The 26,230-nt window shown below is 46.1% G+C and overlaps 2 protein-coding genes across 3 annotated transcripts in view; both read right to left on the bottom strand.

Moving 5' to 3' along the window:
- hira (histone cell cycle regulator a) overlaps positions 1-11,164 on the bottom strand; it is a 36,482-nt gene extending 25,318 nt beyond the window's left edge. Inside the window, exons 1-15 of the mRNA XM_014172642.3 lie at positions 10,732-11,164; positions 10,111-10,173; positions 9,787-9,897; positions 9,192-9,282; positions 8,811-8,905; positions 8,616-8,711; positions 8,374-8,534; positions 7,767-7,934; positions 6,988-7,101; positions 6,180-6,250; positions 5,713-5,818; positions 5,165-5,374; positions 3,524-3,609; positions 513-671; positions 210-389 (exon numbers count right to left, since the gene is read on the bottom strand). Of these exons, the coding sequence (XP_014028117.1) occupies positions 210-389; positions 513-671; positions 3,524-3,609; positions 5,165-5,374; positions 5,713-5,818; positions 6,180-6,250; positions 6,988-7,101; positions 7,767-7,934; positions 8,374-8,534; positions 8,616-8,711; positions 8,811-8,905; positions 9,192-9,282; positions 9,787-9,897; positions 10,111-10,173; positions 10,732-10,768 (1,748 nt within the window). The 5' untranslated portion in view covers positions 10,769-11,164. The remainder of the gene's footprint in view (positions 1-209; positions 390-512; positions 672-3,523; positions 3,610-5,164; positions 5,375-5,712; positions 5,819-6,179; positions 6,251-6,987; positions 7,102-7,766; positions 7,935-8,373; positions 8,535-8,615; positions 8,712-8,810; positions 8,906-9,191; positions 9,283-9,786; positions 9,898-10,110; positions 10,174-10,731) is intronic.
- A 1,666-nt stretch (positions 11,165-12,830) lies between these two features.
- gak (cyclin G associated kinase) overlaps positions 12,831-26,230 on the bottom strand; it is a 44,250-nt gene continuing 30,850 nt past the window's right edge. For both annotated transcript variants that reach the window (XM_014172641.3, XM_014172640.3), the window contains 14 exons: positions 26,032-26,165; positions 21,703-21,897; positions 21,431-21,548; positions 20,889-20,968; positions 20,258-20,451; positions 19,971-20,135; positions 17,768-18,214; positions 17,501-17,638; positions 17,291-17,419; positions 17,107-17,193; positions 16,741-17,001; positions 16,461-16,612; positions 15,875-16,051; positions 12,831-15,656 (listed from right to left, as the gene is read on the bottom strand). In XM_014172641.3, coding sequence (XP_014028116.1) covers positions 15,555-15,656; positions 15,875-16,051; positions 16,461-16,612; positions 16,741-17,001; positions 17,107-17,193; positions 17,291-17,419; positions 17,501-17,638; positions 17,768-18,214; positions 19,971-20,135; positions 20,258-20,451; positions 20,889-20,968; positions 21,431-21,548; positions 21,703-21,897; positions 26,032-26,165 — 2,379 coding nt within the window. In that variant the 3' untranslated portion in view covers positions 12,831-15,554. The remainder of the gene's footprint in view (positions 15,657-15,874; positions 16,052-16,460; positions 16,613-16,740; positions 17,002-17,106; positions 17,194-17,290; positions 17,420-17,500; positions 17,639-17,767; positions 18,215-19,970; positions 20,136-20,257; positions 20,452-20,888; positions 20,969-21,430; positions 21,549-21,702; positions 21,898-26,031; positions 26,166-26,230) is intronic.

Raw genomic sequence — 26,230 nt, forward strand, 5'->3', positions numbered from 1 at the left:
AACTGGTCATCACTTAACATCTATTCTAAGAAGAAGTGTCAATCAAAGGTGGATTGCTCTGTTAAAAACAAGGCTAGCATTCAACCTGTTGTTTTTTTGTGTTCATAGGAACATGTGTACGTCCCAAACTGATTTATTTTTTCCATGTTCAGATAACAAGAATCTCAGATGTGGACTATTGGATAAGCTTGATGGTTCTGTTCCCTTACCTGTCTAGCGGGGTGAGTCCTGCCATGGAGATGGTGACCCCGGGCATGACCTTTGACCTCTCTGTGAACCTGGAGTCAAGGGCTTTCATTGGCTCCATCTTGGTGGAGGTGGTTAGGAGCAGGTTGGACTTCATGGCTGTGGTGTTAAGAGACGAGGCCTGAGCCATGGCACCGGAAACACTGTCAATGATGGAAAGAGAGGGAGAGCAAAATACTAAATTAACAGGCCGGTAAGGGGGGTGGAAGCAGAGCAGGAGAGATGGAGAGCAGAGGATGGCAGAGAAGACTAGACAGACAACTGACCTGTCTTTGGCGTCATCTGGGGCCTTGCCCCCCAGTGGGGTGGATAGGGGGTCCAAATTGGAGGTGGCCGTGTTGGAGTCTGAGGAAAGCTGGGAGGTGAGCTGGCTGGCCGACCCAGGGAGGATGGGTACGCTGTTGAAGAGGGCTGGGGAGAAATCCCTGAGGATTCAAACAGAAACAGTGAGAGCTCAAACTAACAGACATAAGAATATCCCTGTGGTAATGTAATATATTGACAATTATTTGTAAAAATGTGTAACAGGTTTAGTTTATCTATTTCGAGGTAGTGCGTTAGCAAGTAGGGAGCATCGATTGGTGTCACCTCGTTAGTAACCGTTACACCTGTAATGGCTTGTCCATCTTGTTAGTCGGAAGGTGTTTCACCCGTGTTAGCCTAGGTGATATTGAAGACTGGCTGGGCCAGCGCTCCAGTTGAGCGTGAGACATGTTGGGAGCTACACGTCACGTCAGCTGAGGTGTGATTTTTGAGCTCAACCTTTTAAGTTTGAAAGAAGCCTGATTTGTAATGGTTTCCCCTGTTTGTTTTGCGCCATATTATTTTTACTCCCTATCCTAACATTTTTTATTTATTTTTTTAATTCTGAGGCAAACCTAGTCCATGGTGGGTCTTTTATAACCCCTTACTAGTTGCTTTGCCAATTTTCAGTTTGCACCCACATGGGTACCTTTCAGAACCCCTTTGTTTTGTTTATCAGTGATTTTCTTTGTTAGTTCCATTTGTTGTGAGCAACATTTTGAGTTTGTCTTGTGGGAACATAACAAAATGGTGGCTTGTCCGGGATCCTGTTTGTCATGAGTATGGTAGTCACCTACTCTGAAGCTCTGTGGGGTCCAGATATTTTAGTGTTTAAAATACACTTTTGTGGTAGAGTTTGTGTCACCGGAATCCACCCTGAGGGGGTTATAAGATTGGCGGAATAATTTAGAAAGTTGCATAAACACAGGTTTATAAAAATAAAGCCACAGACTAAGTCTGTTTGCGGAAAACCCTACATGGGAGATGCTATCTAAATGTACGAAGGAGAATCTGCTCGTCATCGCAAAGCATTATGACATCAGAGTTGCACATGCAGACTCAAAAGCAGTAGTCAAAAAGTCTATACCGCTTTAGTGGAGGAGGAAATCCTCCCGGAGAGGGAGGATGATGAAAAGGGTCTTACGGGTGGTAGAATACACCCCATTGAGGTAGGACGGTGAAAATGTATTTCCTTATTTACCCCATAGACGTACAATTGAGAGAGATAGAACTAAAGGCAACATGGTAACAACAGAAATTAGAGTTGGAGGACAAGGAAAGACAAGATGAGCGTGCAGCCAAACACTAAGAATGCACAGCCAGACTAGAACCAGAAGAAAGTGCGCATGCCATTTGATTGAAAGAGATGGATCTGGAAGTACTCCCAATCCATTCAGGCCATCCTACACCCTCAACAGAGTTTGATCTAGGGCTGAACAACCGACTTGTACCGCTTTTCAACGAAAAGGAGGTGGATGTATATTTGACTGTGTTTGAGTGGATTGCTACATCCCTAAAATGGCCGCAAGGTATTTGGTCACTGCTCCTCCAAAGTGTTCTTGTGGGAAAGGCTCAAAGGTCGTGCTAAATCCTGTCGTTTGAAAGTAACCCAGACTAGAGGAACCTGATTAGATTATCAGAAAAGTACCCTAGAATATTCCCAGCGTGTTCCGTTACATGTGCTATGTCTAAAAATGTCACTGGGTGCAAGTCTAGTGTTGAGGAGGACGTCAGCAATCCCACTATATTTAATCTGTCCCAGACATTTATAGGTGATCCTGATTTCACTAAACCTCCTGAATTGACCTCTCCTTTGAAAACCCCAAAAGGTGAGCGAGAGCGTAGGACTGCTAAAGGAAGAGAGGGTCCCCTACAGTTGACACTTTGATGTCTAGGAAGCAGCAGCTGATTGCGGAATAGTAAAGATGTTTCCCTCTCCCCTCTTTTTGCTGAGATATGTCCAGAGGAGTTTGATGAAGTTTGTGTGGGTTACTTTGACAGAGATCAAGGATCAAATTTCATGAAGGATCAAATTTCATGTCAAAGGTCTTCCAGCAAATGCTACAACACTTGTGTTTAACACATTGCCCCTCTAGTGCCTACCACCCAGAGTATCAAGGTGCTCTTGAGAGATTTCATCAGACTTTGAAGTCTATGTTGAGAGCTTACTGAGCAAGCTTGTCCAACAAAAATATAGGATATATTTGTGTTAAGGGGGAAGGTGTTACAGGCTTTGTTTTTTTCATTTATGTTTTGAGGTTAGACTTTAGCACGTATAGCTCATTAGCGCGTAAGGCACGACGATTGGTGTCACCTCATTAGTCAGTATGGGTTACAATTGTGCTGGTTTCCATCCCGTTAGAGGGAAGGTGTTTCACCGGTGCTGGCCAAGGTGCTATTTAAGTGTGGCTGGTCCAGTTCTTCCGTTGTCTTGATGATGTGGAGGGTTAACACCTTTAGTTGGCTCTCCCTAGTTGATTTCTAGAAAAACATTCCTTAGTCTGATTTTGTTTTGCGCCACCTTTTAGAGGTTTGCTTCCTGTCTTTATGTGGGTTTTTCTTTTGTTTGCCTCTTCTTGGGCAAATTTAGTGGGTGCCTTTTAGGTCCCAGTTGTTGTTGCTAGTCAACTTTCTGTGGACACCCCCATAGTGTCTTTCACAACCCCTCCTAAAACCCCACCTGTTTTGTTGATTGTCAGTGACTGTTCGAGCGACATTATTTGCTTTTCTAGCTGGGGAACGTAACAAATGTATGAAATTGTATGTCATTTGCCTTAACAAAATGTATATGCATGTTTTTAACATTGGAGAAAAAAAATGAATCCCCAAATAAACTTATTAAAACCAAAATAGAATGAAGCTGTCTTTTTAAAATGAGTTCTACAGTATAACTGCTTTGTTTGATGGAGGAAGGGCTCATTGTAATTTCTGGAATAGAATAAATGGAAAGGTGTATCAGAGGTGTATGAGTTACCCTGTGTCGAGCTGGGCGATGCAGAGAGGAGTAATCCTCCTCCTGCCGTCCGCGGTCCTCGTCTCAACCTGTTTCTTCAACAGGTTCTAGGAGAAGAAAAGAAATATCCACGGAAAGAGATCATTCAAGACCATGTGCAAGGCCACAGAATACATGACAACATAATACCAACTCATCTCAACTGACTTCAACTCTTATGTCCATTTGTCTTTCTAACAAATGAGAGCTGTTTTCATATTTTACAGTTCCTTCAGTCTTTTTTTCCCCTTCTACATTTTTTTCCCCACACGTTTTATTCCTTCAGTTATATCTGATCTGGGTCCGTATTTACAAATCAGAAGTGCTGATCTAGTATCATTAAAATCAAAAAAGGACAAAAGTGATCCTAGATATTGTGCCGTGTGTATCAAGTGCCTAAAAGCAGGAGTGCTGATTTAGGATCAGTTTATACTTTTAGATCACAATGAATACGACTATAAGGACCGATAATATAAACGTCTGAGATGTTTAAAGGGACAGTTCAGCATGAAATTTGATACATGCTAAGAGGGAGATTGACTTACATGGGAAATGTATCCGCAAATGTTCCTAATCCTTGTCCATAGACAGCTTTCAAAGTAAGGAAACTAATATCTAAATATATGTCAAATTACTGGAATATTTCTAACGAATACGGGCCCTGATATCTGCCTTTCAGGGAGAGCAAGTCTGTCGAGACAATACATGGACAAAGGTGGCAAAGCAAAATAAAGACAGAACTAGGGTTGCAAAATTCCCTAGTTTTTCAGAAATTTCGATTGGAGGAAATCTCAGATTTCCTCATAATTCCAGGAATCTTGCAACCAGGATTTCTTTAAAACCGGTTTTGGGAATGTTTCCGGAACTTTCCAACCCTAAACAGAACCATACAGGGAGCTGTGGGTCAATGTTATGCATTGGTGTTATGGTTTACATCAATATGTTTATTGATTTCCTACATGCCTATCATTTCATTACATCCCCTCAATGAAGCCAATGGATTCAAAATGTAGGGATATGACAAAAATACTGGACTGACCAGAACCATACTGTTCTGGCTTGGATATTTTCTTTTCACATTCATGTTCCGTTCCAGCAACTACGTAAGATGCATAACCAGGCCAGTCCTTTACAGCTTGGTTCGGCTTGCCTGGGTCAGCTTTTATAGTGTTAATCAGACTGTAGTGCTGTACTGGTCCTGCTTTGAGGTGCATTGTTGCCGTGCAGAGTAGGGTGAGGTTGCCCCGAGACGCGATCTAGGGTCCATTTAGCAGATTCCCCACTAATGGGTAAGGTTAGTTTTGGGGAGGGTAAGCTGATCCTAGATCTGTACTTATCAGGGTTGGGGTCAATTCCATTTAAATTCCAGTCAATTCCAAAAGTAAACCAAATTCCAATTCCAAATGTTCCTCGTTAAAAGCATTGAAGAGAATTGTAATTTCAGTCTATTTGAATTTTCTCGAATTGACCCAAACCCTCATACCAGCCTGTCCTACCTTGCGGATGTCACCCCTGCCCTAGATGCTGATCTTGGGTCAGTTTTGCAGATTCCCCACTCATAGTTAGGATTGTGGGAGCTGATCCTAGATCTGTACATAGGGGAAACTAGCTGGCCCATCCTACCTTGCGGATGTCCTCCAGGGACTCTCCGTTGACCACGCTGGTGAGTTTGTGGGCCTGGGCCTCGTGGGTCATCCTGTGGTTGGCCTGCTCTGCACGCTGCCTCTCCTGCTGGTACTTGAGCATCTCCGGGTTCTCGATGATGGTGGTGGAGAGTTGGGCCTCGGTGGTGATGGCCAGGCTCTTACCATAGATGTTCTGGTGGATGGCGTTCTGGATGGAGGAGTGTTAGCTAGCTAGAAGATCATCTCATAGTCCACTAGACAAATATCTTCTAGATCTGGGGGGAGTTTCTTGAAAGCTAACGTGACGGCCCAGTGCCACAGCAGGGGGAGAAAAAGTATATGTGAACTGAAATTTGCTAAACTAAGCACTTTTCTGTTCTAGAAGTGTTCTGGGCTGTTGTGAGAAATATAATTGCCACCTTCGCTGTAAAGCTTTTGGGGGAAACTTTATATTTACAGAGAATGTACAGAAAGAGAGAATTGAAGTTGTGGTATTGACCTCAACACTGGTTGGGTCACGTCAAAGGACATTAGCAATTGGCTGACCTTCTCGTCCTCGTTGAGGGGGTCCCCGAGCTCGTCCTGAGAGAAGTTGAGGTATGCCACTGTACCGTCCATGGAGCACACCAAGATACCCAGCCCATTCAGGGTCCTAAGTGGAACAGGAAGCAAAACGCCACCACACACTGTAACTAACAGCGTTCCCACCCGTTTCTCCCTAGACTTTGGAGAAAACTAATATCATCAAACCCAGGCTAAGAAAGAGACTAGCACGCCGGCTGAGAAACAGACTGGCACGCCGGCTAAGAAACAGACTGGCACGCCGGCTAAGAAACAGACTGGCACGCCGGCTAAGAAACAGACTGGCACGCCGGCTAAGAAACAGACTGGCACGCCGGCTAAGAAACAGACTGGCACGCCGGCTAAGAAACAGACTATCAGTCTCTAAAGACATGTATTATATGTCAAAGTAGATTCATTCTGTGAGGGTTGTGGGGGGGGGGTGCTCTCACCATGAGATGTCCATGATGGATTTATCAAACAGGTCGTGGATCACCACTAGAGGGCGCTTCAGAGACGTCAGCTGAAAATGGAGAGGTACGCCCACACACAAAACAGAGTTGGTACAGTTCATTATAGATCTGTCAAATATGTTGTTGGGGATTTTACAGAGACCTCCACATGTACACATACTGCTGTCAAGACACATTGATGGAGGGTGGGTCTCACTATCGGTCTAAAATGTGTGAATAGATTAAATGCAATTAAAACAATCAATACAACAAAAACCATTTTTTTGCTAGTGGATATGTCCGTTTGAATGAGGTATGAAGGATAATCATCTGACAGATCCTGTACACAGACCAGGCCCCCCAGTGTCCAGTCTAGAGCGTGAAGTCACTAGCGTAGCAACCTAGCGCTGCCAAAAGCCCTGCTTTGCTCTAGACAGCCTATGTAAATTATGATCGCAAGAAGGGCCAAACCAAATAAATGTAGGGCCCCTGTTTTGGGCTCTAAAAGGAACTGATTATGATCAAGTTCGATCCCCACGTGAATTATTTTAAAGTTGGCTACGAATCAAGATATTTAATTAAGTAGCGATCTATTCTGTCATCACACAGGACTACATACTGACACAGACCAGCAGGCTACGAGGAGGCTCCTGGTTGATGAAAATGACTACGTCGACCATGATCCTTGCACTTCAAATTCAAATACTTCAGGCGCCATCGGGAGTTTTACGTAGGAATACGTGGATGACATCAAAGCTATCACTATATACTGGTTGTAATGTCTATGACATAGAACGACGGTTCTTACCCAAACGGAGAGGGAGCGGTCTTTGCTTCCCACAGCACAGCAGCAGTAGGGACAGCTGGGCTTGGGAGAACTCCCATTCCTCTGTTTCTTTTTGAAGATTTTGGGGTTGAATTTCTGAGAGAGAGACAGAGAGAGGAGGTGATTGGGAGCCTGACGGATGAGAGTGATTCTAGAGCTGAAATGCCATCCCAATTGTGCCCTCTCTAAGCTTATGTCAGCGTCTGCAAGCTTGTGGAAGGATCTTTCCTCCAAACGTGTTTAATAATAGCATGTTGCTGTGACAACACGCTTTGGAAAGTGTTTGCACATATAGCAGTATTACTCAGATTCCTAGACAATATCCACTATCACCATTATAAGAATAAGAGTGTTTACCAGAAAGCCTAACATGTAAGTTCTCAGGGCAATGTACAAAAATACAAAATCAATAATATGTTGTAAGGGATTCCAGGTGGAGTCCAAAAGAAAGAACCCATTAACATTATTCAGAGTCCACAGAAGAGGACTGGCCACTCCTCTGAGCCTGGTTCCTCTCTAGGTTTCTGCCTCTGGCCACTCCTCTGAGCCTGGTTCCTCTCTAGGTTTCTGCCTCTGGCCACTCCTCTGAGCCTGGTTCCTCTAAGTTCCTGCCTTCCAGGGAGTGTTTTCCTAGCCACTGTGCTCTGCATTGCTTGCTGATTGTGGTTTTAAGCTGGATATCTGTAAAGCACTTTGTGACAAGCGCTAATGTAAAAAGGACGTTATAAAATACATTTAATTGATTGATCACTGGCCCTCACCACAACAGTGACAGCCTTGCGGTGGCCCACAAAGTCCATGTTGGTCTTCCAGCCGTCCCTCTCAATGATCTGAGCGGTGGGCCCGGAGTTGTTCATAGCGTGGGCTGACACCAGGTACTGTCCGTCGGGAGACCAGCTGAGGCGCAGTACGTGGGTGGTCCCCCCACACTGGTCAACAACACAGAGAGGAGCAGAGAACAGGGAGTTAGTGGTCAATGAGTTGGGGCAACAGAAATGACAAACATCAAACCTGAGAAGGGAGTGAGAGCTGGGATCTCCTCAATAGGAACTAAATACAAGCCATGGTGGGTGCTTACATTTGTCCTATTTCACACATGTACAAGTGTGTATTATACATGTGTGGATTTGACATTTGTTTTTTGCATATCCCACTCCCCCCGAGACAACCTCGGAAAGCGGGGTCACGGCCAGGGATCAGCCAATATTGACGGCGACCGTTATGTTGACAGTCGTGCGCCTGTGGGCACATCTCATTTTTTGTTGCAAAACATTTACCATTGCAAAGTGACTTGCTACAGTTGGCACTGATGAATACAGCCTAACTGTGTTGTGTGGAGGGTTGTCAGCTTGGCAGAGTGGAGCTCACCTCGTTGAAGGGCTTGGTGATGTTGGTCTCCTGCTGCCAGTCCATGGTCCTCCACACCTTCAGGCTGTGGTCGTCAGCCTGGGAGGCGATGTACTTCCCTACAGGGTCCCACGTCAGCCCCTTCACCAGGCCTGTGTGGCCCTTCAGCGACGCCACTATCTCTGGAGGGAAGATGAACAAGGTTGTGTGAGAAATAACTCACAAATACAACAAAAAAACAATGGTTCTCGTTTGGCTCGCACCTGGGAATTTGCGAGCATTCCAGATCACAATGGTGTTGTCCACACTGCAGGAGGCTAACCACACGTCGTGAGGGGACCACGCCACATCCATGACATCTGAAAACACAGACGGGATGTGCCCAAAGGCAAACGACTGTCAATGTAATGCAGAGCATTATGTGAGCTGTCCATCTTTCCATAGAGCAGACAACTTACCCCCTGTGTGGTTTCTCAGTATGGTGACACAGCGCCACTGTTCCACGTTGGCCAATTTACTGCTGGACCCAAATACAGTACTCGGTCCAATGAAGCTGTTCAAGTGAACACACAAAATCAAAGAACACTTACATCAGGGGTGTCAAACTCATTCCATGGAGGGCCTAGTGACGGCTGTTTTTTGGTTTTTCCTTTCCTTACTAACAAGTGACCTTAATTCGTTAAGCAAGTACAAGAGAGGAGCGAAAACCCGCAGACACCCGCCTCTCTAGGGGAATGAGTTTGATGCGAGTGACTTACATGGTGAGTTGCAATGGCACAATATTACAGGAAAATATCAACCAAACACAGCATGTGATTAGGTGGGTGTGTGTTACATACGCAGCTCTCTTCCACACCATGACCAGCTTGTCATCTCCTCCGGAGGCCAGGTAAAGCCCGGTGTTTGACCAGCGGACACAGTTCACACAGGCTAAAACAAAGAAATCAACAAAACACCTGTTTTAGTTCACACAGAAGTGATCCACCGCTTGTGGTGTTGAGTGAATTTGCCCCTAGACACTGATCTTGAGACAGTTGTGCATTTCCCCCACTAATGGTTAAGGTTAGGATTGAGAGAGGCTGAAACTTCACCCCCAGAGAACCTCTTGTATGCAGTTTTTTTTGTCAGATTAAAAACATGCCGACATATGGTTTGTCTCTATTGTCAGTCAGATCTGAGCAGCAGACATATGGTTCGTCTCTCTATTGTCAGTCAGATCTGAGCAGCAGACATATGGTTCGTCTCTCTATTGTCAGTCAGATCTGAGCAGCAGACATATGGTTCGTCTCTCTATTGTCAGTGAGTTCTGAGCAGCAGACATATGGTTCGTCTGTCTATTGTCAGTCAGATCTGAGCAGCAGACATATGGTTCGTCTCTCTATTGTCAGTCAGTTCTGAGCAGCAGACACCAAACATCAGTGAGAGAAGAAGCACCTAAGTGATTGTCCATCTGGCAGAGCATCTTGGGGATGTTCACGTTCTTCTCGTCCTCCTCTCGGAGCACTGGAGCCATGTTCCATATGACAACCTTCCCAGAGTCCTCTCCTGCAACACATGGCACACAAACACAACTCAGTACCATTGAACTGATCTCCTTATTAAAGTGTAAAACAAAGGTGCATAGTGTATTGATTATTATTGTATGCTTGAGAAAATGGTCAAACAGTACTTTACGCTTGTACTGTTTAGTGAGGTGTATTGTTTAAATGTAACCCTAACAGTTATACCGTTATAAGGCTTAGTAATGAAGGACCTTACCCTGGCCACCCGTGGCAAACTTTGTTCCATCAGGATGGATGTCAACAGAAAATATTGGTTTCCCTGAGAAGCAGACGTGATTTCAATTGTATTAACAAGCATGTCATCAAAATGCTGTAGATGGCTAACATGCCTGATTCAGAACACCAGGGGGTGTATTCATTACGCAGATTCTGTTGCACGTTGATAAGTGTCTGGAATAAACGGTTTCTGTTGCAAAACGTTTTGCAACAGAATCCGAGTAATAAATACAACCCAGCTGTTGACACGGTCTATAATGAATACTGGCAGCCTGCATTTGGGTGTTTTGAAACAACTGCTATCTACTTACTGCTTTGTGGAATATGCTTACAGGCTAAACTTAATAACAAATAAAAACAGATGGCTAACTAGCTAACATTAGCGCCTTAGCGCATGGCTCATTCAAGAGAGCGTTGTGCCTTGCCCTTTGTAGCTATAGTTTACAAAGGAATGAGTAACGTCAGCTAGCTAGCTAGCTAGCTACCCCCCCCCCCCCCCCCCCAAAAAAAAATAACAACAACAGAAGCGCAACTTGTCTTGGGTCAAGATTCAGTCAACAACTATTATTCATTCCAGCACAACCGTGATTCAAATGCTTACCATTGTGACTGACCCAACTTGGTTTCAATAGCTTCATTTCAAGTGCGTTGGCTTTGAATTAAAATATTTTGAGCTAATCGTGATTTCTCCCCGTCTCTTGCGTTTAGTTAGATATCCTTGTATCTGAAGTACCCCTTCCTTTTGTGTCAAAGTGTCCGTCCGTTACTTTAATTAAACTCCATTTCTCTTGCTACCCTCTGGCACATCTCCCCAATCTCCAAGCAGTTCAGCGTCTCGTCGGCAACACCAAAAAAAGTACTTCCGGGTCACGGACATTTTCTAAATAAAAGTCTCCCACGTAATTGTAGAAAAGTGTCCTGAACAATGACGTATGAATCTAAACATGAACAATTCATCATATTTAAGTGACATTCGCATTACATTTGGGTTTTTAAAACATATTCCAAAGCAAATTACTTCATTACAATTCATTACATAAAACACGATTTTTCTAGTGGTAGATCAGTAGGGTCTGTAGAATATTATTAAATAGAGAAATCATCACAGAAATAATTTTGGGTTGAATTTTGCTTTAAGCTCCAGCTATTTCTCAATGTGCTCCACCTTATAATATTATTTATCTTATATAAATGTCATTTAAAAAAAAAGAAAGATCATCCCATTTCCCGCAGGAGGCCTTTTGCCAGGCCGTCATTGTAAATACGAATTTGTTTCTTAACTGACTTGCCTAGTTAAATAAAGGTTAAATAAAAAAATAAGGCAGTCATTCTCTTTTTTTCAGATGTAGTTATAATTTTGTAACATCGTTTTTAAATGATGTACTTTGCAAAGCTACAAACATTATTGATTTTATGTCATATGCACAGCGTTTTACGGCAGAGTTTTATTTTTAAGGCAAACCATACAACCGGGACCGTAACGCTGCTGTCGTGATGCGAAATAAGAAACAGACACAAAAAAGCAGCGGCAGCAACAAAGGAAGTGTTCCACCTTTCCAGCAGATCGTCTGGAAACATGTCCCGCAAGACGTAAATTCCGCAGATTCATCCCACTGGATGTGCATTTCATTACTCATTTGAAAAGAGAAAGCTACTGCCTATTGTGAAATAGCACATACAGATTAAGACCGTGATATGGAAAAGGAAAGTAGCGCTAAAGGAAATAACTACCTAATAGCTTTCCCAAGTAGCTAGTGTAAAATATTGTAAAAGTGTGCCGCGCGGTCTTTTATTTTGAAAAACCATGGCAAACCAAACAAAGGGTTTGTCTGCAGAACCTCTTAACTAAAGTATCACTTATTTTCTTTTTAGGATCGGAATATAACCACGGAAATTATAAATAAAAAAGTGACTCGAGAGGTTTTTCAGCTGTTGCACTTTGTATGGGTAGATGTATAGCCTATGGCTATGTAGCCCAGAAAATGTGTAAGGAAGCAAGCTATTAGCTAGGTATTGATTGGCCAGAGCCTTCTATTTACAGCTAACTAAATGTCGATATTATACACATTTTTGTTAATGGTGTACTAGCTAGCTAGGTTAATATTAGACTGTTTTAGGAAGTAGGCTATGTTAGAGTTGTAGCAGCTGTGGGCAAACCCACTACGCATCTTCGATGGTTATCTTTGATTATCTGAGACGACATAATCAGTTGCCAAGCCTAGTATTATCAAAGCTATAACTAACATAATAATGGATACTATACATTCAATTAGATTTCATTGTTTCTGCAAGGAATGGGCCCATTGATAAATGACAAGTGTGTGTGCCGTAGGCCATAGGTTTTCAAACTCGGGTACTGCTGGCGATCTGCATTTTTATTTTCTAGGGGAAAAAAACTAAAATATTTTTTGTATGTAAAACAAATATCACTAGCTGCAACAGAATACCTTCGTGGTTAGCATTTTTATGTTTCTTTGTGCAGTATGAAGGAAGTTAGAGGTAGTTTCACGAGGCAATGCTAACTGTAGCGGTTTCTGGTTCATCCGACTCTGGGGAAGTAGATAAAAATGGCTTCATTGCCAAAATCTCAAACTATCCCTTTGATATGAACGAAATTATTACTGTCAATTACAATTTACCAGATGATAGGACAATACCTGATTTTCCTGGGAAATCACAGAGAATAATGCAAGACGACACTTTTTCATGATTGTGTTTTAATGGTCATAAATGTCATTCCAGAAACAGAAGGGAAGAAAAAATATTGGAAATGTAACTGTCAACAGGAAGGAACCTCCGTTTTAGAATGGTGGTGGTCCAGAGTCCATGTGGAATTAAATTTACGGCCTAACATATGTGGGTTATGTTTATTACCTGGATATGTTAACAAATTGGGAAGTTTGATGGTTCATCGATCACACTGGTCAGTTGCATTCAGCAGCTGATGCTTGTAATCAGAAAAAAATTGAGATTTTTTACTTATTTGTCTTACTCATGGGTAAACATTTCTACTGAAGCTTTTCACTGATGCACACATCACGGGAGTCAACATTCTCTCAAAATCAGTGCACCATATTCAATGTCAATCATTCTGTAATACCAACATGTGACTTTAATAATAAAGAAGCTCAATGGTTAGCAACAAATGGGGATGATCAGATGTATTTTTCTATAAAAGGCTCACAGCACTATCTGAATGTATAATCAATATCCCTCTTAGTCTGCATTAAAGGACAAACATGATAAGCAAAACCATTTAAAGGCTTTACAACCATTAGTAAAATGGCCATTGATTTTGTAACAATTATTTTCACAACTTGTCTCAAGAATACTCCATGGTAATCAAAACCACATTTCTTTCACCGCAATTTTCAGAAACCCCATCATAATATTGTCACTTTGAAATACCTTGATCTTTGAAAACTCAGTTAATATCAATGGCCAGCTCTTCACATAACATGAACCCTTTCTCATCCATCTCCTCATATCGAAATACCATCCACTTCAGTCTTTTCATGCCTCTGATCAAAACCTTTTTATTTCTCTACTGAAATCTACATTCATATTTTAATTTGGTTGAGTAGGATTTCTTTCTCCTTATAGTGTACTAACATGATACTGTCAAAATTAGGTCTATTCAAAATGGTAGCCTTACAATCAAGTATACCCTTATAGGCTGCATTTACACAGGCAGCCCAATTCTGATCTTTATCCACTAATTGGTCTTTCGACCAATCAGATCTGCCCATTTGCAAATAATTGGACAAAATATCTGAATTGGATTGACTGTAAACACAGCCATAGTGTTACTGGAATCCCAAAATAAGGTTTCAATAGGTGGGGAATGAACAGAATCAATGATCCCGGTCATGGGATGGGTGGCAGGTAGCCTAGCCGTTAAGAGAGTTGGGCCAGTAACTGGAAAGTTGCTAGTTTGAATCCCAGAGACGAATAAGTGAGAGAAAAAAAACTGGTCGGGCCAGTAACTGGAAAGTTGCTGGTTTGAATCCCAGAGACTGTCGATGTGCCCTAGAGCAACCCTAACCCTAAGTTAGGCAACCCTAACCCTAAGTGCTCATGTAAATTGCTCTGGATAAGAGCTAAATAACTCAAACGTAGAAATAGGGAGGGGAAAAAAGTGAGGATCCCACTGTCAAATAAAAACAAAAGTTACACAGAAGGAAGCAAGACTAAAACAGAAGCTACATATAAAAACACATTCACGTTAAGACGCCTCGGAATGATTTCAGCTCGGCAAAACAACTGTCATGAGACCACCTATAAATGCCCATTCCCTCCATCGCATTCAAGACATTCAATTCATATATTATTTTTTATTTATTAAGTTCTGCAATTAAATGTCATGGATACTTATGATACCCCACAACAATAAGAAAATAGGTGTTTTAAATCGGTCCATGAGGTAAAATGTAAAAAAAAAAAAATATTACACAAAAAGCTTCAGGAGGCTATCAGGAGGTCATTTTAAAGTAAAGAGAAAAACAACAGCTATGAAACACAAAATGGAGGGTTGCAATGAAAACTCCCTGTAAACCTTTTGTGTAATAAGTGGAATTAACACAAGACCATTGGAAAAGAAAGGCATGATGATCTACTGGTAGAGAGAGCGAGGTGGTGAGCTACCGTCCTTAAGCAACAAACACACCTCTGTGTTTCGGCCTCTCACCATCTACCTAAAGAACCACATCATTGACAAAATATTTACACTTAAGTGAGGACTATCATTGACGGAGAAAACAAAAAAGACCAAACATATTGCACAATTCCACATGGCAAATAGCAACCAGATGAAATCCCTATATTCTCTATTTGTCTCCTATGTTGCCGGGGGGGGGGGGGGGGGGGGGGGGGGGGGGGGGGGTGGGGGGTGGAGTTATGAGCAAGCGTAATTTTTTTGCCATCCGCAGAGCAAGGCGCTTACGGTAGAGGGCTTGTGGAGGAAGGAGGAGTCTGTTAGTGGGACAATGGTTCTGTCAAGAAGCAACAACAGCATGAACTCTTGGTCTCTCGGAAAGAAAGAACGATGCAGAAAGGTCTGTCCAAGGAGTGTAAAGGAATAGAGCCGTGTCCACAGCAACAAAGTCTAAGGGGTCCAGTGGCCATACAGTCCCCACATTTCCGAATGGATGGAGCCTGGTTGGTGATCATCTGGTCTTCTCAGTGATTGTGTCTGTCGTCATATCCATCCCTCCGATCTTCCAAGCTTCTGAACCACTGGTCTTCCACCCATGCCACCCTTTGCATGTGGTGGCAGTGTCTTTTAAATGGGCAATGATGTTGAACTGCAGATGAGAATTAAAGTAAGGTGCCTTTTTCTCAACGGCAGGAGGGTTGGCAGACCTCTCTAAGGTGGGGGGGGGGGGCAACCCTCAAGGACCCAATATGGGCCCCATCCAGTGAGTCTTAGAAGAGGGCTTTGCTGCCTTGGTTCTCAAACTCGGACCAGGCGTCGTTGAGCTCCATGAAGATCAGTGTAGCGTAATCTTCGTAGGGCTTTCCGGCGGCCTGCAATGAACGAGTTTCAAGTGCGGTTAGCGTTCAGAGATAAAGAAATTGACATTGCTTTCAAGCCCACGATACTAAACTTTAATCCCAGCCATTCATCTACAGCAATCAGTCTTCAGCCGTACACAAAGAGCATGCATTCACCACAGGGTGAGTTGAGGCAATTGTGACTAACCGATAGACCTATTTAATTGTGTGTAAAATCACATTGATGTTACCTTATCAGGGTGCACCACCAGCGCAGCTTTCCTGTAGTACCTCTTCACCTGGTCTGGAGTGACTAGGTCTGCAATGTTTACGGGCTTCCAGCGCGTCTCGCCCTCCCACAGGACTGTATGAAGCGTGGAGAGGAGGGCCCGAATGTTCCGCTCCTTCCCCTCAATCCAATCCAGGATCTTGGTTGGAACAAGGATCACAAACCAGAATCCCTCAGAACAGGTTCAAAGATTTAAAACTCAACTAGAAATATACACGCATAGAATTAACCATCTCCCAGTGTAGAGATACATACACCAAGGGACAGTTTCCCGGACGAGGACTGAGCCTACTCCTGGGGTGTATTCATTAGTGCACTCTGTAGCAAAGCACTGTGAAATGGAAAACTTGTTCAATTAAATCAATCAAATATTATTGGACAAATGTAGGTAGGTCCCTCCACGTCTTGTTTACTTCCGTTTACTTCCTAGTGAATACACCCTTGGACTGAAAAGCATTAGAAATGGAGAATCTCAGTCCTGGCCAAGGTAATCTGTGTCCAAGAAGGAGGCCCTTCTGTATATTTGGGAGGGGGCATGCTGGTGCTACCTGCAGTTTGAGGGGGTCCATGTTCTTTGAGAGCTCCTGTTTCCTCATCTCTGCGATGGTCCTGGGCCCACTCTTGTCAGATAGCTTGGAGGCAAAACCCTGAGTGGAGAGCAGGTCTTCAAAGTCATCCTCTTTGACTTTGGGTTTTGGACCTGGAACATATAGTCACAGTGCAAAGACCCTCAATTAGATGGGGAAAGAAAGAGGGAGACCGGGTTTTCTACACAGAGGCTGTCACTAATTAGACATGCTCAGATAGTGACGTGATTGGTTGTCTCACCAAATCCTGGGCCCCTGACGCCTCTCTCCTCTCGGCCCCCGATCACACTGAAGTTAAGGTTGTAGTTGGGTTTGGCTGGCTGGGGAGCAGGCTTGGGTGGCTGGGCTTTGGGGGCGGAGGCACTGGGGGCCATCCAGGGCTTGCTTTGCCCAGCGGCGGGCCGGCCAGACTGCTGCCACGGCTGCCCAGCACTCTTTGAGGAGGCCCCACTCTTAGGGTTGAAGCCTGGGCCTGAGAAACTGCCACTGGAGGAACCTGGAACTAAAAGATTTATATACATGATGATAACTGATTTACAGAACATGGATAGTAAAGCCCACTGTCTAAGTGTAACATGGTACCAGGAGTCACTGGGGTCTGTTTTACCTGGCAGCGTAGGACCCAGTTTTCCCAAGTCTGCAAACGGGTCGAAGCTCTGAGACTTTGCTTTGGAGAAGGAAGACACTCCGGGAGCTGGAAATCCAAGAGGAAAAAAAAAACTCAGTGCATATCTGCTACAGTTGTTACGGTGTTAAATCCTAGACTAACAGCCCCAGGACCTACGACCTACCTGGGAAGGCTGGCTTATGGGAGGAGGCGGCGGCCATGCTCCCACTCGATGCCCAGCTGTCCCACCCTCCAAGCAGGTCTGGTTGGCTGGCGGACGAAGTCATCTTAGGGGGATTGTTGGTCAGCTTGTCTGTCGAGAGACAACGTTAAATGAATGGAAGTGGACATGGGAGTTGTAGTTCTATTCTTATACATATTACTGGTGTCTTACTGAGGTTGAAAAGGCTGGAGTTGGAGGTGGGCGGGGGGTTAGTGTTGGTGTCGGAGCTCAGCAGGTCCCCAAACAGGTCGGGTCCGGACTGACTGGACGAAGATCCCATCCCGAACAGGTCAAACAGGTCATTCATTGCTGTGGGACAAAAATAGCCAGAAATGCGTGTCAGAGGGGATCGGCTGCATGAAAACGATGGAAAGAGTAATATGCTACAACTTCTACTGACACCAAGGCAGAAAGGGGACACATCGTTAAGACGCTTACGTTTGGGGGTGGCCGAGTCTTGTGGTGCAGCAGGGTTACTGAAGAAGAGGTCCTCCTGGGCACCTCCGTCCCCAACCAGGTTGTTGGAGCTGCCCTGCCGAGCGTTGCTGCTGGGCGTGGGGGCAAACAGGTCGTTGAGAAGGTCACTGTTACTAGACGAAGCCTTCATGCCGCCTGCTGCCGTGGCGGGTTGTGGGGGGGCGGTGGAGCTGAGGTCAGAGGTGAGGCCCAGCAGGTCAGCCGTGTCACTGGGCCCCGGGGACTCCTGGGGTGTGGGGGCAGCCTGGAACTCAGCGTTGAACAGGGACTCGCTAGGCTCCCTGGAGAGGGGTTCGCCAGCCAGGCCGGAGAAAGACTCCTCGTCCACGGAGGCGTCACTGAGCTCGTCCTGGTCGTCAATGGTGCCTCCCAGGCTGTCCGAAGCGTCCGCTCCATGTCCACTCCCATCTACGTGACATAGACTCGTCAAAAAAGGCTTAGGGCAGGAGTATTATAATCTGGACCCGGAACCTTCCACTGCTGATTGTCATTCTCCTCATATCAAGGACTGATTTAGACATGGGAGACCAGGTGGGCACAAATAATTATCATTATTCAATACAATCAACCAGCTAACATGCAGATGGCCCTTGCAAAGAGAATCAAAATAACTACACTGCTCAAAAAAATAAAGGGAACACTTAAACAACACAATGTAACTCCAAGTCAATCACACTTCTGTGAAATCAAACTGTCCACTTGGGAAGCAACACTGATTGACAATAAATTTCACATGCTGTTGTGCAAATGGAATAGACAACAGGTGGAAATGATAAGCAATTAGCAAGACACCCCCAATAAAGGAGTGGTTCTGCAGGCGGTGACCACAGACCACTTCTCAGTTCCTATGCTTCCTGGCTGATGTTTTGGTCACTTTGAATGCTGGCGGTGCTTTCACTCTAATGGAAGCATGAGACGGAGTCTACAACCCACACAAGTGGCTCAGGTAGTGCAGCTCATCCAGGATGGCACATCAATGCGAGCTGTGGCAAGAAGGTTTGCTGTGTCTGTCAGCGTAGTGTCCAGAGCATGGAGGCGCTACCAGGAGACAGGCCAGTACATCAGGAGCAGGAGGAGCACTGCCAGAGCCCTGCAAAATGACCTCCAGCAGGCCACAAATGTGCATGTGTCTGCTCAAACGGTCAGAAACAGACTCCATGACGGTGGTATGAGGGCCCGACGTCCACAGGTGGGGGTTGTGCTTACAGCCCAACACCGTGCAGGACGTTTGGCATTTGCCAGAGAACACCAAGATTGGCAAATTCGCCACTGGCGCCCTGTGCTCTTCACAGATAAAAGCAGGTTCACACTGAGCACATGTGACAGACGTGACAGAGTCTGGAGACGCCGTGGAGAACGTTCTGCTGCCTGCAACATCCTCCAGCATGACCGGTTTGGCGGTGGGTCAGTCATGGTGTAGGGTGGCATTTCTTTGGGGGGCCGCACAGCCCTCCATGTGCTCGCCAGAGGTAGCCTTACTGCCATTAGGTACCGAGATGAGATCCTCAGACCCCTTGTGAGACCATATGCTGGTGCGGTTGGCCCTGGGTTCCTCCTAATGCAAGACAATACTAGACCTCATGTGGCTGCAGTGTGTCAGCAGTTCCTGCAAGAGGAAGGCATTGATGCTATGGACTGGCCCGCCCGTTCCCCAGACCTGAATCCAATTGAGCACATCTGGGACATCATGTCTCGCTCCATCCACCAACGCCACGTTGCACCACACTGTCCAGGAGTTGGCGGATGCTTTAGTCCAGGTCTGGGAGGAGATCCCTCAGGAGACCATCCGCCACCTCATCAGGAGCATGCCCAGGCGTTGTAGGGAGGTCATACAGGCACGTGGAGGCCACACACACTACTGAGCCTCATTTTGACTTGTTTTAAGGACAATACATCAAAGTTGGATCAGCCTGTAGTGTGGTTTTCCACTTTAATTTTGAGTGTGACTCCAAATCCAGACCTCCATGGGTTGATCAATTGGATTTCCATTCATTATTTTTGTGTGATTTTGTTGTCAGCACATTCAACTATGTAAAAAAAAAAAGTATTTAATAAGATTATTTCATAGGACGTGTTATTTTAGTGTTCCCTTTATTTTTTGGAGCAGTGTATTTTTAGCAATTGTTTATGCACTAGAAAGTGTGCCCGTTGACAGGAGACATACCATCCCAATCCAGAGTCTGGAAGAAGTTGTTGGCATTGGTATCGGTGCTCTGGTGAGATTCTGCTTCCATGGTGGAGCTATCAGGTGTCTGTTCCAACGGAGGCGACGCGGTGTCGTAGAAAGAACCGGAGAAAGAGCCTGGTTGCCGGGGAAGCTCTGGTTTGCCTATGGGAGAGGGAGGGAAGGAGTGGGACAGAACATGAGTTATAGGTACCTCGAGGGCCACATCGGGACTTCAAAATTCAACAGATTCTTTTTTGGACTGACAAGACAGCCGTGAAACCCACCAAACTTGGTGAGGATCTCCTGCTGCTCGTCCCGGCTGGAGAAAAGGATCTTGGGGTTGAGGCCCTTAGTGGCAAAGTTGTCCCAGGGTGGAGTCTTGTTGCTCGGCCTGTCGCAGGGATCCACCTCCATATCCAGGTGGACCTGGAAGAGGTCCGGGTATTTCTCCTGGATGTCAGTGGCGTCCAGGTCATACCTGTTGGAGGAAGACCGACGACGACGGACAGTTATCTAGTCAATGTAACAAATGCGGCAGCTTGCTCAGGTTAGAGGTAGTTAGCTGCGTTCACCTCGAACCTTTCTACAGGAGTGTGAACTCGTACACTCCCACCCCCTCCCCCTCATCATCAATTTAAAACAGAAGGACAGGTGTGAGCAACATGGTGGAAACCCCCTCCAGTCATGCTTGCACCAATGCAATGCATTCAAGTGCATGAGGGGGAGTGAATGAGTGCACACTTCTGGAGAAGGGCAGAGAACTCAGGCAGTGTTTGTAGATAAGTCAATTAGAGGTCAAGTCAATTAGAGGTCAAGTCAATTGATTTAAAAGTGTCCTGGGCTATCATCACACACATACATGCACCTGCCTGGACTGAGGGTAGTGGCTTAGATTGTATGGATGGTGGTACCTACTTTGCAAACTTGACCGTGGTGGCGTTCTGGGGCACAAACCCTGTGTGAAACTGAACCTGGAACATCTTCATGGAAGCCATCTAGTCAACATACACACAGCAAGACACCCACGTGACTTCATAGTAGCAGAGAAACACCCCTTTGGTCGGGTTCCAGGCTGACTACACGGCAGACGCGTGCCAGATCTCACAACACCTGGATAGGTGTTTAACATATCAGCTAACCGCATCGTATGATAAAGCAACCTGATGCTTGGATGGCGCAGTCCAGGATGTGGCACACCATTGTTCGATAGAATGCAACATCCGCAATGTAGTGGGCCTGGAACGCAACCTTTATCTCTTGAGCAACTCAAGTACAACAGGCCTCATTGGATAAGCTCGTTTCAATACATTACAAAAAGTCTGATTAGGGCATTCATTTAACTATGATGTATGGATGCATGTCCTTTGGACTGTCACTGAATTTAACCGAATTGCACGAACAAACTTCACTGAATGTAAACTAACTCTGGGTCCGTCCCTGACTGCTGTGGCCCCTACCTTGGCCTGAAGGCGGCCCCCCAGGGTTGAGCGGGCATGGTAGATGACCACCAGCACATCCCCCTGCACCGTCACGTTCAAGGGGATCTCAGCCCTTCCGTCCTCCAGCTTAAAGTCCCTGCCGAGTGTAGGGGCGAGAGAGAGAGAAGGGGCGAGAGAGAGAGAGAAATGTCTATAACACACTACGGACTCTGGTTGAAAGTAGGTCACTAAATAGGGAATAGGGTGTAATTTGGGACCAATCAACTTAAGTCCTGCATCATGTGACCTACTTCATCTTGTCGTACTCCCCGGAGGTGGTGGCCACGCGCTCCTCTCCCACGTACACCTCGCAGAAGGGCCGGCAGCCACTCTTCTGCTTGTTGAAGAGAGGCACGGGCGTCATGGTGATGGAGCGGATGAGGATGGGTCTGCTGTGTGGGGTGATGGGCTCGTCAGCCATCATGTCACACATGTACTCCATGTACCTGCAGCAAGGGGCAATCAACAGTCAGCAGCAGTGTGTCAACAGGAGCCAATCAAACAATCCTTCACCAGCCCGACGACCAATCAAAAGCGTGCACTCGTCTGCACTGAACATCTCAACACATTTGAACCCTGAACTGGGCGTCACAGAATCTCTGCCCGACTCAAGTTCATAGTAAATAAAATAAAAAGTAGCCTTGTTTGAGTCAGAATGGCCCATAGGGCAGGAGACAATATTCTGTAAAGCATCCGCATACCGAGGCTCAGTTTGCTCCTAGCAGAACTGGGCTAGGTAAAGTGAAAGTCTGTGTTTACGCCGCTGCTACTCTCTGTTATTATCTATGCATAGGCACTTTAATAACTCTACCTACATGTATATATTACCTCAATTACCTGGACTAACTGGTGCCCCCGCATCGGTACCCCCTGTATTTAGTCTCGCTATTGTTATTTTACTGCTGCTCTTTAATGACTTGTTCCTTTTATTTCTTATTCTTATTTTTTAAACTGCATTGTTGGTTAAGGGCTTGTAAGGAAGCATTTTACTAAGGTCTACACCTGTTATATTCAGCATTTCACTAAGGTCTACCTACACCTGTTATATTCAGCATTTCACTAAGGTCTACCTACACCTGTTATATTCAGCATTTCACTAAGGTCTACCTACACCTGTTATATTCAGCATTTTACTAAGGTCTACACCTGTTATATTCAGCATTTCACTAAGGTCTACCTACACCTGTTATATTCAGCATTTTACTAAGGTCTACACCTGTTATATTCAGCATTTCACTAAGGTCTACCTACACCTGTTATATTCAGCATTTCACTAAGGTCTACCTACACCTGTTATATTCAGCATTTCACTAAGGTCTACCTACACCTGTTATATTCAGCATTTCACTAAGGTCTACCTACACCTGTTATATTCAGCATTTCACTAAGGTCTACCTACACCTGTTATATTCAGCATTTCACTAAGGTCTACCTACACCTGTTATATTCAGCATTTCACTAAGGTCTACCTACACCTGTTATATTCAGCATTTCACTAAGGTCTACCTACACCTGTTATATTCAGCATTTCACTAAGGTCTACCTACACCTGTTATATTCAGCATTTCACTAAGGTCTACTACACCTGTTATATTCAGCATTTCACTAAGGTCTACCTACACCTGTTATATTCAGCATTTCACTAAGGTCTACCTACACCTGTTATATTCGGAGCATGTAACTAATAACATTTGATTTGTCTCTCATACCGCCTAAAGAGCTTTGCTTCGAAAACAAGAAAGCGGTAATATTACTGTTGTTTGTCTCTCTTGAGCCACCATAGCAACATAGCCAGAAGCACTTCCTCAAAATAGTCTGAATTCATCAAATCAAAATTCTAATTTGTCACATGCGCCAAATACAACACCTTACAGTGAAATGCTTACTTTACAAGCCCTTAAACAACAATGCTTTAAGAAGTTAAGAAAAATAAAAAAATATTTTAAATGACAGCCTAGGAACAGTGGGTTAACTGCCTTGTTCAAGGGCAGAACGACAGATTTTTACCATGTCAGCTCGGGGATTTGATCTTGCAACCTATAGGAGACCCCCAACCCTGTCCTGTCCATTACAGGACACCCCCAACCCTGTCCACTACAGGACACCCCCAACCCTGTCCTGTCCACTACAGGACACCCCCAACCCTGTCCACTACAGAAGACCCCCAACCCTGTCCTGTCCATTACAGGAGACCCCCAACCCTGTCCACTACAGTCACTACAGGAGACCCCCAACCCTGTCCACTACAGGAGACCCCCCAACCCTGTCCACTACAGGAGACCCCCCAACCCTGTCCACTACAGGAGACCCCCCAACCCTGTCCACTACAGGAGACCCCCCAACCCTGTCCACTACAGGAGACCCCCCAACCCTGTCCACTACAGGAGACCCCCCAACCCTGTCCACTACAGGAGACCCCCAACCCTGTCCACTACAGGACACCCCCAACCCTGTCCACTACAGGACACCCCCAACCCTGTCCACTACAGGACACCCCCAACCCTGTCCACTACAGGACACCCCCAACCCTGTCCACTACAGGAGCCTCTGAACATGGAAGTCAGACATGAATGCAAGCAGAGGTGTAGGGTGAAGTTTCCTCACTAATGGATAAGGGAAGGGAAAGGGGGACACCTGGTCAGTTGGATAAGGGAAGGGAAAGGGGGACACCTGGTCAGTTGGATAAGGGAAGGGAAAGGGGGACACCTGGTCAGTTGGATAAGGGAAGGGAAAGGGGGACACCGGGTCAGTTGGATAAGGGAAGGGAAAGGAGGACACCGGGTCAGTTGGATAAGGGAAGGGAAAGGGGGACACCTGGTCAGTTGGATAAGGGAAGGGAAAGGGGGACACCGGGTCAGTTGGATAAGGGAAGGGAAAGGGGGACACCTGGTCAGTTGGGGAAGGGAAGGGGGGACACCGGGTCAGTTGGATAAGGGAAGGGAAAGGGGGACACCGGGTCAGTTGGATAAGGGAAGGGAAGGGGGGACACCTGGTCAGTTGGATAAGGGAAGGGAAGGGGGGACACCGGGTCAGTTGGATAAGGGAAGGGAAAGGGGGACACCGGGTCAGTTGGATAAGGGAAGGGAAAGGGGGACACCAGGTCAGTTGGATAAGGGAAGGGAAAGGGGGACACCAGGTCAGTTGGGGAAGGGAAGGGGGGACACCGGGTCAGTTGGATAAGGGAAGGGAAAGGGGGACACCGGGTCAGTTGGATAAGGGAAGGGAAAGGGGGACACCAGGTCAGTTGGATAAGGGAAGGGAAGGGGGGACACCTGGTCAGTTGGATAAGGGAAGGGAAAGGGGGACACCTGGTCAGTTGGATAAGGGAAGGGAAAGGGGGACACCAGGTCAGTTGGGGAAGGGAAGGGAAAGGGGGACACCTGGTCAGTTGGATAAGGGAAGGGAAGGGGGGACACCTGGTCAGTTGGATAAGGGAAGGGAAGGGGGGACACCGGGTCAGTTGGATAAGGGAAGGGAAAGGGGGACACCTGGTCAGTTGGATAAGGGAAGGGAAAGGGGGACACCAGGTCAGTTGGATAAGGGAAGGGAAAGGGGGACACCGGGTCAGTTGGATAAGGGAAGGGAAAGGGGGACACCGGGTCAGTTGGATAAGGGAAGGGAAAGGGGGACACCGGGTCAGTTGGGGAAGGGAAGGGGGGACACCAGGTCAGTTGGATAAGGGAAGGGAAAGGGGGACACCGGGTCAGTTGGATAAGGGAAGGGAAAGGGGGACACCGGGTCAGTTGGATAAGGGAAGGGAAGGGGGGACACCGGGTCAGTTGGATAAGGGAAGGGAAAGGGGGACACCTGGTCAGTTGGAAAAGGGAAGGGAAAGGGGGACACCTGGTCAGTTGGAAAAGGGAAGGGAAAGGGGGACACCGGGTCAGTTGGATAAGGGAAGGGAAAGGGGGACACCTGGTCAGTTGGATAAGGGAAGGGAAGGGGGGACACCAGGTCAGTTGGATAAGGGAAGGGAAAGGGGGACACCTGGTCAGTTGGATAAGGGAAGGGAAAGGGGGACACCAGGTCAGTTGGATAAGGGAAGGGAAAGGGGGACACCGGGTCAGTTGAACAACTGAATGCATTCAACTGAAATGTGTCTTCCTCATTTAACCTCATCCCTCTGAATCAGAGAGGTGCGGGGGGCTCCCTTAATCCACGTCATCGGCGCCCGGGGAACAGTTGTTTTTGGGGCTTAACTGCATTGCTCAAGGGAAGAACGGCAGATTCTTCCACCTTGCCGGCTCTGGGATTCGAACCAGCAACCTTTCGGTTACTGGCCCAAAGTTCTTAAAACACTAGGATACCTACATGCCGGATAAGGTTAGGATTGGGGAGGGGAAGCTGATCCTAGATCTGTACCCAGGAGAAACTTAAGGCTGGATGACTTGACCAGGAGCACCTACCTCTTGTGGGAAGGGGAGATCCCCGGGGGACAGCGCTTCATACTGAACATGTATACAGCCGCCTCGGCCGTGGTGAAGAGCACCTACCTCTTGTGGGAAGGGGAGATCCCCGGGGGACAGCGCTTCATACTGAACATGTATACAGCCGCCTCGGCCGTGGTGAAGAGCACCTACCTCTTGTGGGAAGGGGAGATCCCCGGTGGACAGCGCTTCATACTGAACATGTATACAGCCGCCTCGGCCGTGGTGAAGAGGCGGCAGAAACACAGGAAGGAGCACACCGCCACAGCCGAGGCCGCCCGGCCGTCCTACAAGCACACAAGACAAGGGGGATCATGGGTCAACATGGGGGACTAAGAGTACAAGTTCTCAG

The sequence above is a fragment of the Salmo salar genome, chromosome 24 (assembly GCF_965601325.2).
Source record: "Salmo salar chromosome 24, fSalSal1, whole genome shotgun sequence".
Lineage (NCBI taxonomy): Eukaryota > Metazoa > Chordata > Actinopteri > Salmoniformes > Salmonidae > Salmo > Salmo salar.